Consider the following 18,020-nt stretch of genomic DNA (forward strand, 5'->3'; position numbering starts at 1 on the left):
GTACTTTGGGGTGGAGATCGTCCAGACCAGCTGATTTGAATACATCCAGTCCCTCCAGAAGTTCCCTAACTAGTTCCTCACTAACCCTTGGCCCAGGTGCGCCTCCCCTAGGGTTTAAGGGGGGCCCAGAGGCGGGGTGGCTGTTCTAGCCCCTGCTCAGGGAAACGGAGGCAAAGAAAACGTTAAATATGTTAGCTTTGTCATCTGGTGTGACAACCAGATTTTCTAGCGTGGGTTTTATGTGGGTTTAATTCATTTTGTGATTCTTTCAAACAGTTCCAAAAGTTAGATTACTATCTAATCTAAACACATCTCTGTAAGTGTCCAATGAATGTGTACTTGAGTATTAAAAATGTTATAAACTTTGGAAATGCAAGTAGTCCCTGGTTAATTCTATTCCACAGAGGCGAGGAATGATTGTCCAAAATTATAATATTCGCACTCTATTTACCCAATTAATCTCTGTACTATTGATGTCTTTTTGCTGCCCTTTAAAACACATGGCAACCAACTCCAAAAAAAATCTAACAGATTTGTAGATTGTTTTCAGGATTGAAGGTTTAGATTTCCATTTGAGTTCTCATATTGACATTTTGGTCTCTAAAATATGTACAGTAATAAATACAGAAAAACTCTTAAGGTAAACCATTTCTTTCCCTGGTTCTACACTGTTTACAAGGAACGTATTTTGGCTCCCATTTGCTTCTAAAGGAAAGACAAGCCAGTCAAAAAGCCAGCTGATTTTCCAATATGAGGTTCTTGACCTTTGAAGTTAGTTTAAGATTTCCCACATTTTTATCTTATTCTACCAATACTGTATTTAAGAGGAGAGTTCTATTTTACAAAGTAATATCCATGTTCCAAGTAGATAAACTAAAGATTAAAAGACAGATCCATTTATCCCAACAAGATAATAAGACTAGAAAATTGTCTGGAACATTGGTTCTTAATTGAGGTATTACAGCACCCCATGGTACTGCAATGCAAGTGCTGCAGCAATGGCATCCAGGTAAAACTGCCCCACACACAGGGCTGCAGCACACAATACAAGAGAAATGCAATAACCCTAAAGCAAGAATGAGAACTGGCTTGGACTACAGCTCTTCCCGGTCCAGCCCCACCAACCACAACCCTCCCAGAAACAGAGGCAGATGGGACAGTTCCACCTATCCCAGACACCTCTTTCCAGAAGACACTATGTGGAGTCGGACAAGAAAGGTCTGCAGCTGAGCTTCCTCTCCTGCCTACTTTAGGGTTATTATCAGAGAAGCATAATGCAAGAGGAGTATATGCACATGCTGCAGCCCTTCCCAGTCTGGCTGTACACAACACAACACACACAAGGCAACTTTACCTGGAGGCAACATCACCAAATTAAGAAGAACCGAGATAAGTTGAGCACAACTGTGGTTCTCAACCAAAGGTACCACCACATTCAGAAAAGTTGGGGAGGGAGACCCAACCCTGAAAAGGATGAGAACCACTGAACTAGAAAAACAGCGCAGCACACTATCGGCATCTGCCATTTGTTTGGTTTTGTTCTGCTTTGTTGCAATCTGCCTCTTACTCTCCAGGACCCCACCAAAGGAAGCCAATTTGATTAAAGTACCAGCTCAATGAATGAATACAGATAACCATACAGGGTTGAAATCAAGACTGTAAAAGGGAAGCAAGAGAACCCAAAAATGTTGGCTGTTTAGCCGAGTTTCCTGGAAAACTTCACAGATGTTGAGGTCCAGAGACATGGAGATTCATTGCTAAAGCCAAATACAACTGCTCCATTTTCCTGATACACTTGCACAGTAGGAGGGAAGATGTCATAATTGCCTGAACATCACAGAAGAAAAAGAAATTCTTGAAAATAATCAAGACATTTTTGTAACTGAGAATTCTCTGTGGTTGTAAGAAACAAAACATATTTCAACAAAAAGGCTAACGCAACATTCCTGTGGAATTTGATCCCTTTGTGCTCAGAACAAAAAGGTCTGATTACAAAAGAAAGATTAGTATTAAAAAACGGTTAGGACACAAAGCTAGAAAGAGAACAAGAGGGATGTGATTTAAAAGGCTGTAAGAGCATTGTATGGCCTATGAGGTTATGAACTACATTAGGATGCGATAAGAGAAACTCTGATGCATATGAGCCAGGCTCTTCAAGCACCTAAATTTGTGGCTGTCCCACGGATGGAATTTCACATACACCAGTTTGCAAACTAGACAAAAGGAAAGTGCCATCGCATTCAGTGAGCAGAATTTATGTTAGGGCCCTAACACAGTTGAAAATTTTAGAAATAGTTATTCCCCACAAAAAAATTGTGCAGAAAGGTCATGACCATTTGTTAGTTACCTTTTTGTCCTTTTTTAAGGCTCTCTACATAGTTTTCATAACGTTTTTGTTTTTCTGGATTTTTTGCAAATGGTTTGAAGTCACTAGAGCCAGCAGTTGCTAACTGCTCCCCCAATGCCATTTGCCATTTCTGATGAGCACTTTCTCGGCAGGTTGACTGAAATCTACTATGTACAGATTGCTGAGGCAATGGTTTTGTTTTCAGTTGTTGTTCAGATGCTTGTTTCGCTTCTTTGATTCTCTCTCTGTCTTTCTCTGACAAATACTCTAAAACAGAAGGAGCTGGACCTGAACAAAGAAAGAGCAATGGAAAATAAATGGAAAGGAGAAGCATTTGAAACTCTACCATATGAATAAAAATATACTACACATTGGTATTATTCCCTGTCTAAACAAAACCATTCATATGTAGAGGATGCTTGTATAGACATTCACAGAAAACACAAATAATCAGTGAAAAAAATCAATCATCTAATAGTTAATATTATATGCTAATATTATGCAGAAAATCTCAAAAGGATGTTTTAAATGACCTTTTAAATACAGGAAGTGGCTTACTTCAAAAGTAACCTTTACTGCTAAGTTTTACTTTATATATTATATATATTCACATTAAACTGTAAAAATCTAATATTATAAAAGTCTAGCCTGTCAATCTGTCCGTAATGCTTTATTTGCACTCTGATTGGCTGACAGAAACAGCCAGAGTGCTCCAAGCATGGGGGAGTGCTGCCATTATTCTGAAGCTGCAGCGAGGACTGGACAGAGGGTGGGGCAGTCGAGGCCAGCCCAACCTGCTCTCTGTAAGCCATGCCAAGGATCGGACAGCGGGTGGGGGAGCCAAGGCCAGCACTCCCACCCCACTCCCTGTAAGAGGCAGAACAGCAACAGCATGGGGCATTAGGTGGTGGCACTCCATCCCAACCCCTCTACCCCCTGTCATTCTTGATGGGCAACTGGCACGCGCACACGTGTGTGTGTTACACACACACATTGCATCTTGAGCACATGCACAATAAATGATATTTGGGAATTAAATTTGCCACATTGTGAAAGGCATTTTGGTTAATACAATCTGTCTTTAATTTAATTTTTAATTAAAATACATGTTCAAGACCATATGAAGTATATTCAAACTTGCAGTCTAGTCAGAGGTAAGAAAATCTAAAATTACTATGATGAAACAGGAATTGTATCATCACATATGTACCTTTTAGAGCAGTCTCTCCTAACAAGTCCCTCCTCTGAGATGCATTCAGCGTATGCCTGCTTTGCTGTGCTGTATCACTCTCAAGCTTTCCAGTAGATTCCACTAATGCCTTCAGTAAAGGGGAGTTTTCACTGCTAGCTGTTATCACAGGTCGAAAGTAATGGACTGGTCTGTAACCCCTTGGCAGGTCAGGTGGTGGATAAGTCTTCCAGAACAAACAGAAAACATACTGACCATTGTCAGTTTATCTTATATAATTTAACAATAGAAAGGAAAGATGTAGAGTATCAGTTTTATACATGTACAGTATTAACTGTACAGTATCAGTTAATCTGAGTCAATAAATCAATTGTATTGCAACAGACAAACATATTTAAATTTGGAAAAAATAGTTACTGAATTGTCAACATATAAAAATTACACCAAATTAAGAATTAACAGGAGTTAAGAAAGGTAGTCAGCCATGTTAGTCTGAAATCAGGTAGAAGTCATGGCAGGGTAACACCTTAAAAATTAACAGGAGTTATAAGAAGTTAGTGAGCATGTGCTGCTTTCAACTTTAATTCAAGAAAAATACTTTGGATATTGCGTAATAGCCATTTCACCTTCTTTAATCATGTGCATTTTGATATATTTAAAAATGCAATAGGCATCTTCTGGCTTCTCAAACACCTTCAGTTGCTCCACTGAAACCCTGTTTTTCTTTCTCCCATAGTAATAGCCTTGAATAAGAAGATACCTCCAGTTCTTCAAATGCAAAACTATGTTCAGTAGATTTTTCTTTGTCCTCTCTTCTTTTCTTTGTGCCTGAACTAGCCCATTCTACACTTATATCAACATAGCTTGCATTTAAAAATGAAGTCCCAAAAGCAGGGTTTAAGCACTAAATTAATTTGTACTGGCAGAACAAGTTGATTGTGGGGGGAGGGGGAGAAGGGGGGGAAAGGTGTCTTGACTACTGAGAAAACATGACATTATGTCTGAAAGACAGAAATAGAATATGTAAATTGTTCCTTTAGGTTAAATCAACCCAACTGTAAAAACAGCTGCCAGGCTGAGAGACCAAGTTGAAAAATGTTTACCAAATCCAGTGGCTGGACAAATTTCAGGTTCACATTAACAGTCTGAAAAAACTTTAGTTCTGGTTGTTCTGGGGGGTTCTGCTGCTTGCCTATTCCTATTACAATATATTGGAAGGCATTAGGATACAGTAATAACGAGGGGACTTGCTGTTAAACTGTGTATCCCTCTTTGGTACTACATTGGAATTCTTTGCATTTTTGTTGCATATACCATCTAATTACTATTGACATGGACAAGACTATTAATTGTATTTGAACATGCAATAGAGAAGAGATTAGATTAGCTAATCTATCTAAAAAAACCCCCAAAAAACAAAACCTGGTTTACTTACCTTGCTTGGAGCTGCCGACTTAGATGCTAAAGAAAAGCCATCCAGAATTTTGCCAATATATTTTACTTCAGCTTCTAATCCTATTAAATGAGGATAATGTTACTCAGCATTTTCAAAGCCAACAGCATAGACTTTTTAATGAAAATTTCAAAAGATTCTAGGATTAAAGGATGCTGTTTCAGAGAACAGTGTCCTGTTTTTTTGTTTAAATTCCACCCCACCTCTAGAGCATATGTAAATGTGTGCTAAAGGACTACCTTCCCCTACAGATATCAGCCCTCCTGTATAAGAGCTAGAGCTTTACTCCCATGAAACAGATATTTCAGAAGAGGCACTAGATCAACTTCCAACTCCAAGTGTACTGGCACAGCTAGACAAAGAACCAGCACCTTCCAGCCCAACAACTTAGCAAGGCCATAGACTCTCTAGCAAGTGAAAAAGCACCAGGGGAGGATGGCATCTCAGCTGAGGTTCTCAAGTGCAGGAAGGCTAGCCTGCTACCACACCTTTATCAACATTAAGTGTACTTCTGGGAAGAAGGTCAAGTACCCCAGGACATGTGATGCTAACATCATCACTCTCTACAAGGAAAAGGGAGACAAGGGTGACTGCAACAACTATAGAGGCATCTCTTTTTTCAGCATCACAGGCAAGGTTTTTTTTTTGCCAGAGTCGTCTTGAAATGCTTGCAACAACTTGCTGGCCACATCTACCTGGAATCACAGTGTGGATTCAGAGCAGGGAGATAAGTGGATATATGCTCCTCATGCCAACCGCAAGGAAAATAAAGAGAACAAAATAAGCCACTGTACGTAGTACGTGTTGACCTGATGAAAGCCTTCGACCCTGTCAGCAGAGCAGGTTTGTTCAAGGTCCTGGTAAAGACTAGATGCCCCCCAAGATTACTCTGCATGATGCACTTCTTCCATGAAAACATGCAGGCCACAGTTCAGTTTGATGGCTCAACCTCTGACAGGTTTGAGATGAAGAGCGGAGTGAAGCAGGGTTGTGTTCTGGTAACCACGCTGTTTGGGATCTTCTATGCAGCTGCACTACACTTTTGATGGCTTGAAGGAAGGCAAATACCTTTACACACGATCAGATGGCAAACTCTACAATCTATCATATCTAAAGGCCAAGACAAAAGACACCATCTATCTGTTTTGACGACACATTTCTCGAGGCAGTGAACAAGTTCTGCTATGTTGGATCCACAGTGAGTGACAACCTATTACCGGATGAAGAGCTAAATATGCGCATTGGAAAAGCAGCTACCATTTTCAGCAAGCTCTCCAAACAAGTCTAGAACAGGGGTAAGCAACCCCTGGCACGGGTGCCAGACCGTGGCATGCAAAGGCATCTTGCGTAGCACACACACCTCAGGGTAGATGGTGGGGAAGGGGTCAGAGTAGTGCTGCTACAATAAGAATTGGGCCCCTGGCACACCAACATCTTACAAGTCAAGTTTGTGGGTGTTCTTGGCACTCTGCCCAAAAACACTGCTGACCCCTGGTTTAGAACAAAACTCACAATCAAAACTAAGCTGCTTGAGTACAAAGTGTGCATCCTCAGTGTCCTTATGTATAGCAGTGTGGTCAACTTATGTATATCAAGAAAAGAAGCTGAACAGTTTCCACCTGTGCTGTTTACAGTGCATCCTTAACATAAAGTGGCAAGAAAGAATTACCAACACAGAGGTCATCGCCAAAGCCAACCACTGCTGCACTACTCAAACAGCAGCGCCTATGCTGGCTTGGCCATATTCACAGGATGGAAGATTGGCATATCCTAAATGACATCCTGTATGGGCAAATTGCAGGTGGAGAGAGAAGAGTAGGGCACCCAAAACTGTACTTCAAAGATGTCTGCAGACAGCATATAAAGGCTTTGGAATCAACCCAAACCTTTGGGAGGTCTTAGCAGGAGACAGAACAAAGTGGCACACCCTTCTCTATGATGGAGTCCAACATCATAACAAGAAATGGTCACTCAAATTGCAACAGAAACATGACCGAAGGAAACAGCCTATCAGTACAGTAGCCCTTAATAACATGTAGCTCTTAATAACCTGTGACCACTGTGGCAGGATCTGCAAATTTAACATCAGTCTTTATAGCCACAAGAGAAAATGTGCCACCAGTGAAAAGAATAACTGCAATATCCACCGTCACTTGCTGATGAATGGATGCCATCATAAGAGTCCCATTCATTATTAGTTTCTTATAGCAGCCACTTTTGGTGGCAATTTTTATCTGTACATTTATGCAGTTTCACATTTTAGTTTTTATAAGCAGTTAAAAGTTGACACTTTTAATTAAAAACAATCAAAAACATGGTCTAACATTGCTAAATGTAAACCATTCTGGATAAAATTCTCTATGCCAAATGCCCAACCCAGGATAAATGTGTTTGAAAGAATGTACCTAAGACCTGTTTCCAAAAATGAGAACACAGAAAAACTAAGTCTAGCTCCCCCCTTTTTTTTAAATCTCATAATCGTTTCGTTGAGAAGTTCTGTCACCTCATGCTTCAGAGCAGGGGCTTGAATTCTGGCATGCTGGTGGCTGGGGCCAACTTCAAAGCTTCTAAAAGATCTCTGTTCACACCACATACTGGGCACATCTACACAAGATGTTTACTGTGGAGCTGCCTAATTAGCTTTGCAGTAAAGTCTCAATGTCCACGCATGCAGCCCTGTTAAGCCACGGGAAACTAATTCACTCTGCCACAGGTTAGTACTTGTATTTATAAGTACTATCCTACTGCGGAGTTCTTTAATGCACAGTGTTAAGTATGTGATTAAATTATTAAAGATTTTATCATAATGTATACATGCAAGACAACCGAAATAAGGTTGCAGAGGCAATCTAAATTCTGGTGTTTCCTAACACGACCTTGCAACCTTTGTGTTCTTTTAACAAAATTTTGGTACATAATACTTATTATCGACATGTGTCATACAACTTTGAAATGAGCAATGTTTTTCTGCATTTTCATTGTGAAGGTGTTTTTCACTTAGTACTTCTCCTGCTGTAGAAAATGTTTTCAGAAAAACATGCTAACTGAAATAACAGAGGTTTTCATTTACAGTAAAAGCTCTGTTATCTGGCATCCCCCAAGAACAGGGGATGCCAGATAACAAAATATGCTGGTTAACTGAGTGGCCCAAACAGGCGTCTTTGCCTGTTCAGGCCACCACTTCTCCTGCCACATCCAGGGTGTCACTGCCCCTCCCGCAGCATCGCCAACACTCCCGTGGGCCCCCGCGCAGCCTGCTTTGCCCCAGACCGTGGGGGCTCGGAAAAACTGGAAGTGCCACGGTGGGCGCTTTCAGTTTCACTTTACCTTACAAGCCAGTATGCCAGTTAATAGAGTATGCCAGCTTGTAAGGTGCCAGTTAACGGAGCTTTTACTGTAATATACATTTTTGAACTTCTAGTAAAGGAAGAGGTTAAAGTGATCAGATTGCAGGGCTAGAAAATAACAATCCTTATCAGACTTGGGAAACAGACATGAGTATTATCATATTCATTCCTACAGCAGAGTTAAACTTAATTTGGATTCTCTTTATTCTTACTTTTCTTGTTTTTATATTGGTTTGGTGCAGTCCAGCCATACAGTCCATCTCCAGGCTCCTCGTCTTTTAGAACAGTATCATATTTGGACAATTTTTCAGTAGCATAGATATCATCATCATCATCTTCTAAAGCTCCTACGCCAAAAGCCTTAAAAACAAGATTTCAGGTTTAAAATCATTAGAATCTGAGAACTTCAAATGAGCTGCTCCGTCTTTAAAAAGTCATGCATTAGCACACATCTAGGCAGGCATACTCTCTGGTTGAAATTAAACTACACACTTGAGAACAGCTCAGTGGCTTACAGTACTGCCAAAATGGAGACCTACAGTCAAAAAGCAAACATGTTCTCCCACTGCCCAAACAGTGAGGGACTGGAGACACTGAGTTAGACGTATGTTTGACCCTGCTTCTTGTAAGCAACAAGATGAGCTTTCTAAAACTAACCGATACAACCTAAGGTCTGAGTAAGTGTAGGATAGTAAGGATAGCATTGTAACAATGGAAATATTTCCATTTACAGCACAAATTTCAATGGTCTTGAGTAGAAGTCTAGCCCAAGGACACACTAGGAAGTACCAGGTTTGGCCCTTGGGGGCTCTCCTGCAACTTTGTGAATACCTACAATAAAGAAAAGGTAAGGGTGTAAAATTATTTTAATTTCCCTTTCCTACACAAAATAACTATTGTAATAATGCAAAAAACCTGATAGTTATCTTCTTCAACCAAAAAAAACCCAACTTTATCTGAACCTTGAATTTAACTTGGCATTTTTTACTTGCCTAGTTAAGTCACTTTCCCATCCTGTACTTCAGTTGTCTCATTTTAAATCTACTATAATTATCAGCTTGCCTCTCAGTCATTTCAAAGTTTCATTTATGTTTATGCAGTGCTCTGAGTCTGAGAAAGAAGAAAAACAGACTAGCACAAACATGGTTATTAGTGGTAATTGCATTTTCAATATACTTAAAATAGGAGAGAAAAATTATTTTAAAACGATGCTGCAAGATAGTACGTACAACAACACTGCAACACTTTTACCTGCCCTGAGATACCCAGTTTTCTTCCTTTACGATTCCTCACATCACCAAGCAAATTATTTGACTTCTCAAAGTCATCATCAAGAAGATTAATGTGTTCTCCTGAAACCCCAAATAAGGCCATGGTGGGGTCCAGACCCTTGTAACCAAGTCCATGGACATTCTCTTTCAAAGTCAACTGAACAGGCATTACATCTCTGGGTGCAAATGTCACATTCTCTGGCTGATAGTCATCCTCTTCACCCTTTTACAAAAGTAAAAATCCATTACAAAACATAAGTAGTTTAAAACCATACAGCACTACAAAAATTTGTTCCATGATAAAATTTACTTAAGACGAGGATAGATTCAGAAAATTTTCAGAGTTCCCTAAACACCTAATGCCAAATTAGTGAAAGAACTGTACTAGGTTTATGTTAATGAGTCTTAAGCAATTTAGAAATATTCTGTCCATGAAGTAGGCTGTAGCCTTTGAAAGCACATGCCTTTCTGAAGAGTTAGTCTTTAAGGTGGCAACCTTCCCTGCCACATGCTTGACTTCAGACTAACTACCCTTCTCATTTTACTAAAAATATTATTTACAAGTGTACAAGTAATTTTTTTTTAATATAAAAAACAGTAGCAAGAACTTTTGCCTACACAATACCTCAGATCCAGACGCTTCAGGTGGTAATGCACAGCCATATATTTTTACTGTAGGATCTGTAAAAACACAACAGCACCATATTACACTATAATTCTTTATTAATTATGCCTCAATTAAACAAACACTAGAGCAAATGAAAAGTTTTTACAAATATAATCTTAATACCCAAAGGAGAGTACAATTTTCTGTTTCCTGCATTTCAAATTGGTAAAATTAACTGAACATACCAAGTTGTTGCCTGTTTGGCTTTCTCTTGACTCGAGGTCCAACTCCTTGTCCTTCTTTCCATCCCATTTTTCGCAACAATTCAACACCAATTGTTATTCTACAAGAAAATGTAAGAGCAAAAAATTATACTGATAAATTTTTTAAATATTCACAGTGGAAAAAAGATACACTTATAACAGTATACTTATAACTGTTATATAACTGTTAACTTATAACAGTATAACAGGTATAACAGTAGAATAACTGTATAACAGGTTTTCATAGCAGTTTTCTGTAAACACCATTCTCCAAGTATTATCTTTTGCCCATGTAGCTTGCATACAGAACTACAAATGATATGCAGTACAAATTTACATGTCAAAAACAAGCCAGGTGGATCCCCTTTTGAATATCATATTACACACATAATATAATAAGTCACACTAAGTGCAGCAGTCAGATATGTTTCCTTGCCAATACAGCATTGCATTTTTTTAATCTACTCACCTTGCAGGTGCTATTAAATCATCCAGCACACTTGCTCCTGGGATGGGTTCAGCTACCCCTGCAATCTGTCTAGCTTTTTCTTTTATTCTGTCTTTGGTTTTGGAAGCAAAGTCATCCGTTGTCGTAATTTCTTTAGGTGCTATCCCAAATTCACTAAGATCCTGAAGAAGGAAAAAAACCCAAAAAACACATCATGGAAAATTTCTAATAGGAAATAGTTTTTTCTTTGTGAAAGTCACCTTTGTTAATTCACACTGAAAAGAAAAAGAAAGGCCTGTGTGTTTTAAAAAGATGTTTAAAAGGAGATAGGCGTTCAACTCCTACTGACTTTTAATGAAAGCTGAGCATTTAATTTCTTTAAACACTTTTGGAAATCCCAGATTCATCCAGTCCCAGTTCTACGAAATGTATGTTATTTTTTTAAACGTACTTCTTCATCCATAAAATCTTCTGGTCCAAAGACTGTTTTGTCTGCTCTCTTCTGACGTGAGGATAAAAAAGTTGAAGGTGCCCATCCTTTAAAGAAAACAAATAATTAAACTCACATATGATGATAAACTTTGAAAGCAACACGGGAAGATTACATGTAAGGATACATCAGCAGAATATTTCCACACTTACAGGCAAAGCATTCAGAGGGTAACAGGTTCAAGGTTACTTTACCAGAGTGGTATTACCATTTGCAGGTGACAACAGTAAAGAAAAGTTAGATAACACCAGGTTACATTTATTTTCAGAAAAAAAAAAATAGTGTTTATATGTTCTGAAAATAAAAGCAAGGCTGAAAATCTTCCATAGAAGGAACTACTTTCAGACACAGTGGGCACATCTACACGTTCATTAATTCACCATAGTTACTGCACCTTAAGTTCAGCACTTGTTGCAGTGCAGTAGCTCCAGCACACACATTTTTTAGTGATGCTGCTGCACAGTAGCATATTGGCACCGTTTCTGCCATGACATGCTACTGTGCAGTATAACTGGGATACTGAGCATTTAACGTCTTGTGTAGATGTGCCCAGTAATATCTTACCTTCTTTTGAACCAACAGTGTTGAAGTAGCCAGCAGAGAAGCCACCAGTAAAAGCTCCATGAAAACGTTTGTATCGTCCCTTTTCATCTCTAACAGTCTGCTCTTGAAGAGGAACTGGCTTCTTAATATGTTCGCCTTCAATTAGAAAAAGAAATAACAATGGGAAAGTTAATTAACCTAAATAAAATATAAAACTCCCATTCCTCTCAACAACTGTTTTCTCTCTGTGACCAAGAACTGGTTTAAATAGGAGACACCTCTGGCATGACAGGGATTGCAGTTTGCATAGTAGCGAGGTGCACTGCCAAAACTACTGAAAATGGGAAATTATTACAGGAGGAGAAGAAAAAAGAAAAAGAGTAAGGGCACAGAAAATCAGTACAGATTACCTATTCTAATCTCAATTTTGTCTATGACTTTTTCTATGACCTAAAAAAGGTAAATCCTATCTGCCTCATAAATGTCCTGGCCTAAAACTTGACAGGATAATACCTATTCACCTGTTTTGGAGGGGGTGCTCTGAGGACTACATACAATGTTCTAAAGATAAAAAAGTGTTAGGTTGACTAAATTGCATCAACCTGAAGTTGTAGGAAACTTTGGAAAACAGGATGTATGGAAGACAGCAAGATAGATTTACACCTAATGGACAAACCAAAGTGTGTGCCTGTGTATATACATGTACATATACACATATGTATACAAGCAAGCACAAGCACATGTGTATATATGCATACACATATACACACACACATATATATAAACAAACACAAGCTTTCATGGGCTGAAGCTCACTTTATCATATGCTGCGACGATGTAATATGATCAGCATCTGATGAAGTAAGCTTTGGCCCACAAAAGCTTGTGCTATATCTATATAGATGTGTGTATATTTGTCAAAGTTTGTGCTGTATTTCTATCGATAACAGAGATATAGATGTGGCAGAAGCTTTTGTGTATGCACACACTCTCTCTGGTTAGTCTCTAAGGTGCGGTTCTACCCTGCTTTCTACTTGAACTACATTGCTTTGCTCAAGGACGAGTGACCCAGGGCTGAATGTAACCAGGACACTGGGGGCTAATAAACAATCATGGCACTGCCAATAGCCCAGGGGTGCTGCAGTGACAAGGAATCGAGGTCAGCTCTGCATCTGCAATCAGAGCAGGTCCTAGGAAATGGGTCGTCTCTCTACACAGAGGCAGGTGCCTGCTCAGATTAAGCCAGGCGCAAGGGACGTATCAGTGAGGACACCACATTTTAAGCAGCAAAACCCCAGTGGTTTCTCCACTGAGGCCATGACAACTCGGGTAAGAGCGAGGGAGGGCGACAGAGTGGGGACGGGCAGTGACAAGGCCGCAGGCCTCGGCCCCTGCCTGAGGGGCCTCCCCCGCCGGGAGTGGCGGCAAGGCAGCAGAGCGCGTTTTGAGGAGACGTGTCCCCCACCCCGCTCCGTCCCACCTGGGCCTCCCTTTTTCCCCCCACCCCTTAGGAATCAGCAGCGAAGCCTAGCGGGCGCGGCCCGAGCCAGCGGCTGCCCCCGGCGGCCTTACCCTCAGCCAGGGGCCGCAGCGCAGTGCCGTAGCTCACCAGATCCTCCTCCTCGCTGTCCCTGCCCGCAAGCGCCGCCATCTTCCTGCTACGGCGACCCGCGCGGGACACGCCCCTCACGTGGGGACGGGGCGGGGCAGGGGGCGTGGTCGGGAGTGGCGCTCTCTGGCCGTTGCGTCATCAGGAGTCGAGGGGGCGGCGCTAAGCGGCCTCTCGCGCCCTGTCTGGGTCCTGCCTCCACGTGAGGGCCTGACCCTGAGGACGGGGGGTGAATCGTGCTGGGAGCCTTCCCGTGTCCATAGCCAAACAGATGTCTCTTGTTCCTGAGGGAAGAGGCCTATGTTGCCAGATCTACATTGATGATTGTATTTGCACGATCATTTCAACTCTTGTACCAAGGACAATGCACGATAATGTTTGAGGCAGTTAATTGATGCAAAACCCGAGTCACTCTGAGCGTTTTCATCTCCTTTTGGGTTTGCAGTCAGCACTTTCTCAGGGCTGCTTGCCTCAAAAAGATAAGCTTTAACTTCCATGACTCCATTCTCGCTGCCACTTACAGTGAGCAATATCAAATTAATAAGACTTATTTGTACTTTTTTTCAGTGTGTGATCGTTTTTTCAGCAAATAGGATCATTTTGAGCTTCCGATACAATAATTTAATATTTAAGACCTGGCAAGGCTGGAGGAGGTCAAATAAAATCCTTTGCTATCCCAATTTCAGAGGGGACCAGCTGCAGCTGCAGTACCTGGCCAGGAAAAATACTCATCTACAGAAATCACATTCCTTTAAATAAGCACAGTTTCCAGATCTCCCCCATGTCCCTGCAGCTGTCGTGTCTGAGCACCAAGGGGGTCAGGTTGTCACCAGCTTTGTCAACTGGCACAAAAGCAAGCACCATCTTAAATACTCCATGCAGAAAAATCACAGATATTGTTAGAATTGCTGGGTGTACTAGCAAAAATACCTTTTCTTTTTCTGTTTTTTTTTTACTCCACGTAGCCCTGAAGGCCATGTCCAGACGTGCAGGCACGTGCAGTTTTTTGGTACCGCAAACCTCTTTGTGGTGCCACAAACTGCATGTATGGAACGTTAAAATGTGCCCTGCACTGCTAATTTACAGTGCGGGGGCAAAACTTAGTACTGGGATTTCCTAGTAGCAAAAAAAAAGTGCCGTGAAAATAAGTGGTGCAGAGCATGTGAAAATAGCATGCACTGGAACAAACAGAGGCTTGGTCCTCCAGTGAGAGACTCGGAGTGTCTCTCCTCCATTTGTGCCCCTGCTGCTCGAGCTGCGAGGAGCAGCACAAGGGCAATTTCCCAAAGCGGGACAATGTGTGCCACAACAAAGTGCACATTAAGGGTTGTGCGCTGAGCCACAAAGCAGTAGCATATATTTGTGCTGCTATTTGCGCCGTTGCAGTGCCTCTGCAAGCTCATCTTGACACAGCCAAAGAGTCTTTTGGGCTTGATGTTTGAAGGCATCATAGATCCTACGCAGAGACGTATAGCAAAAAGATCTCCACCAGCAGAATAGTTTATGATCATTTAGACTGCAAAAAGTTTTTGCCATGCTGCCTGCTGCTCTTTATTTCATATAGCGTCTTTAAATAATGTTACTAAGCTTTTTTTAAAATAGAAAAGGCCTGTTAGGCCTGTAGTCTTATTCCCTCAGCAGGGTTTCTCTGCTTTGCTGTAGTGGTACCTTCTAGTGATGTCCCTTCTAGTTTTAATAAAGGATGAGGTTTTTACCAGTTTTATCAGCTCTCCTCTCAGCTATACCTGTACAACTAGAATTTTCAAATTAAGTCTGACAGAATTTAGCCTGTTTTGTCTGTTACAGTGGTGACAATGTCTCATTACTCTGAAAAGTGATTCTGATACTTGTTAAATTCTCATGAGCTATGCAAGCAAAGTGTGGGACTGCTATGGTCGCATTAAGAGTATTTTGGACATGAGATGCTAAAAATGTTTTCCATATTCCTAAAGGTATGGCATGACGGTGCATTTGGGTTGGCCTGCTGCAATCTCTCTCATGCTTTCTAATCTACGCCAAATCAAATGGCATAATACAGCTTTTTCAGAGACTGTCAGAATCATATTTATTGGCCAGATGAGGTCACTCAAGAGCAATCTAATCAATCCTTAGAGGTAAAAATACCATTTTTTACAACAATTTGAACAAATAGGTAATGGAGAAAATCAAGGTGTTCCCATAAAAGAATGATAGTGCTCTGTATATTGTTCTAAATCAGTGGTCCAAAATATTGTGATTTAACCACGTTTGAGTGCTGTTTCTTGCTACGAAGGCAGTAACAAACAATATCCAAACAACATACAAAAAGACCATATCAAAGGTGTGTTCCTCACAACAGTCATGTAAAGAATCTAGTGCCTAATAAGGACTCTTATCAATCCCAGGATGACTGAACTGTAAAAACCTGCTGGGCATGTATTCAGTATAGAAAGGGAAAACATGGATTCCACTGACTTTCAGTCTTTAACAGAGAAAACTCAGAGCTCCATTCAGCCTGATACTTTTGTTTAAAGTACTGCCCTACTCAAAAGAGTCTGTGTAAAAACTGTTTTGCAGTACACTACTGTTCTGTGTGTTTGCTGAATGTACTAGCAAAAATATTTTTTCTACTTTTTTACTCCTCCTTGCCCTCAAGAGTCTTATTGACTGGATGCTTAAAGGCATAGATACCATAGATACATATAGCAGAAAAAATCTCTACAAGCATAGTTTTTAATGATTTAGGTTGAAGAAACTTTTTGCCATGCTGCCTGCTGCTCTTCATTTCATAGAATGCTTCTTAATAACGTTGCTTCTTAGCTTTTTAAAACGTTGCTGTGATACTGTTTTCTGTACTTGATTATATTTTGAAACTATTAATTATCTAATTTTTCTCTGAAAGAAAAGATGACTGTCACTGAATTGTCCTATATTTTGAGCATCTTCTAAAATGTGGTGCAGAGAAAACAATGGAATTAAAGCAATAACTGTTATTAATCATCATACATTTGTATTAGTAATACAAATAGTTTAATTGGATCAGCTCTCTGTGGTACTAAGCACTGCACAAAGATATAGGATGTCATACTTCCTCCTCTGAGCAATTTGCAGTGGTTAGTCATCTCCCCATGTAAAAATATTAGCAAAGTAAGCAACAATTGTTTATTTGCCAGACATTGTGTTTCTAAGATCCTCACTGCACCATTTCTGTTAGATCTACAAGTTCCTTTCATTTAACAAGACACCAAATTACTTTCAAATGATGATAATTTATAGGGTTGAAATTAAATCAGTCTCCAAGTGAAAGATGCACCCAGTGTCACACACAGCCAATTTTAATCATTAAAATAGTTTTAAACTCTATCAAGTGTCCCACAAGATGCCAGAGACTGAAAATGTAACCAAATTCAAGGAAGGACTGCAGAAATTCATATAAAATATGCCCACCAGTGGGAATTAAACTTGATAGGGCTTCAGTCTTCAAATTGCAGTGCTATACCTAGTGCTCTAAATGCTGAAAGCTGTAAGAGAAGAGGAACAGGGGGCAGCTCAGTCTAGATAGGCCTTATATAAATACTCTCTCCTTTAGCACCTGTTCTGTGGCAGAATACTGGGCTAGATGGACTTATGGTCTGAACCACTACAGTTTTCCTTATGTTCTTATATTAAATAAATTAGGTAGCGTGATTAGAAGAGATGTCTAAACCCTACGGCATTCTCAGCATGCTTATATGGATTCTTTGTTCATAAAGTTATTCAAGATTTATTTCAGCATTAGTAATTTAAACAAATTTAAAGAATAAAATACCTTTTCAAAAAAGAACAACTGATGTAAATTAAGTAACCCTGATTCCTTCTTTTTGTGGGACCCATTCATAAGACTAGAACAAATTACTGTGGGCGCATCTACACGTGCACTTTAATGTGCAGTAGGCTATGTTACTGCGCATTAAAGCATCATGTAAAGACTGTGACATTATGCTAATGTGCAGTAAAATAGTCTACTGTGCATTAAGCATCACTAAAAAAGCATGCAAATATGCTACTGTGCATTAGCACAGCCTAATGTACATTAATTTAGTACCTCACACTGGAGGTACTAATTTAATGTTCATTAGAAAAGGTGCATTAATGCACATGTAGACATGCCCTGTCAGGTGGATATATAATTGCTTAACTAGTGGCTAGCAAAGAGTAACTGTGAATGGATGAAATGTGGCAATGGCAGAAAGTTTGAAACTGGGTTCCACAGGGGTCTATTTTGGTGTGATGAGTGTGACAGGCCCACACCTGGCTTACATCCATGCCACAGCCCAGGTGGCCAGGAGCAATTAAAACAGCCAATACCACGTGGTTGGAGAAGGGGCCACTGGTTGACCTAGAGACTGGAGGCCACGGGCTCAAAATGGGCCTGAAAGCCAGAGCAGTGGTGGGACACATCCGGGCACCAGGAATAGAGCGGGACATCCTCCCT

General features: G+C 40.3%; 1 protein-coding gene across 1 annotated transcript in view; it reads right to left on the reverse strand.

Annotated features, from left to right (window-relative positions):
• The window catches only part of GPATCH1 (G-patch domain containing 1), a 25,889-nt gene extending 12,249 nt beyond the window's left edge, over positions 1-13,640 (reverse strand). The window contains exons 1-11 of the mRNA XM_019505593.1: positions 13,531-13,640; positions 11,980-12,114; positions 11,377-11,462; positions 10,947-11,107; positions 10,460-10,557; positions 10,233-10,288; positions 9,588-9,830; positions 8,549-8,696; positions 4,972-5,051; positions 3,558-3,762; positions 2,348-2,635 (exon numbers count right to left, since the gene is read on the reverse strand). Coding sequence (XP_019361138.1) covers positions 2,348-2,635; positions 3,558-3,762; positions 4,972-5,051; positions 8,549-8,696; positions 9,588-9,830; positions 10,233-10,288; positions 10,460-10,557; positions 10,947-11,107; positions 11,377-11,462; positions 11,980-12,114; positions 13,531-13,609 — 1,579 coding nt within the window. The 5' untranslated portion in view covers positions 13,610-13,640. The remainder of the gene's footprint in view (positions 1-2,347; positions 2,636-3,557; positions 3,763-4,971; positions 5,052-8,548; positions 8,697-9,587; positions 9,831-10,232; positions 10,289-10,459; positions 10,558-10,946; positions 11,108-11,376; positions 11,463-11,979; positions 12,115-13,530) is intronic.
• Positions 13,641-18,020: the final 4,380 nt, after the last annotated feature.

Source organism: Gavialis gangeticus, unplaced genomic scaffold (assembly GCF_001723915.1).
Source record: "Gavialis gangeticus isolate Ggan-Ray unplaced genomic scaffold, GavGan_comp1, whole genome shotgun sequence".
Classification (NCBI taxonomy): domain Eukaryota; kingdom Metazoa; phylum Chordata; order Crocodylia; family Gavialidae; genus Gavialis; species Gavialis gangeticus.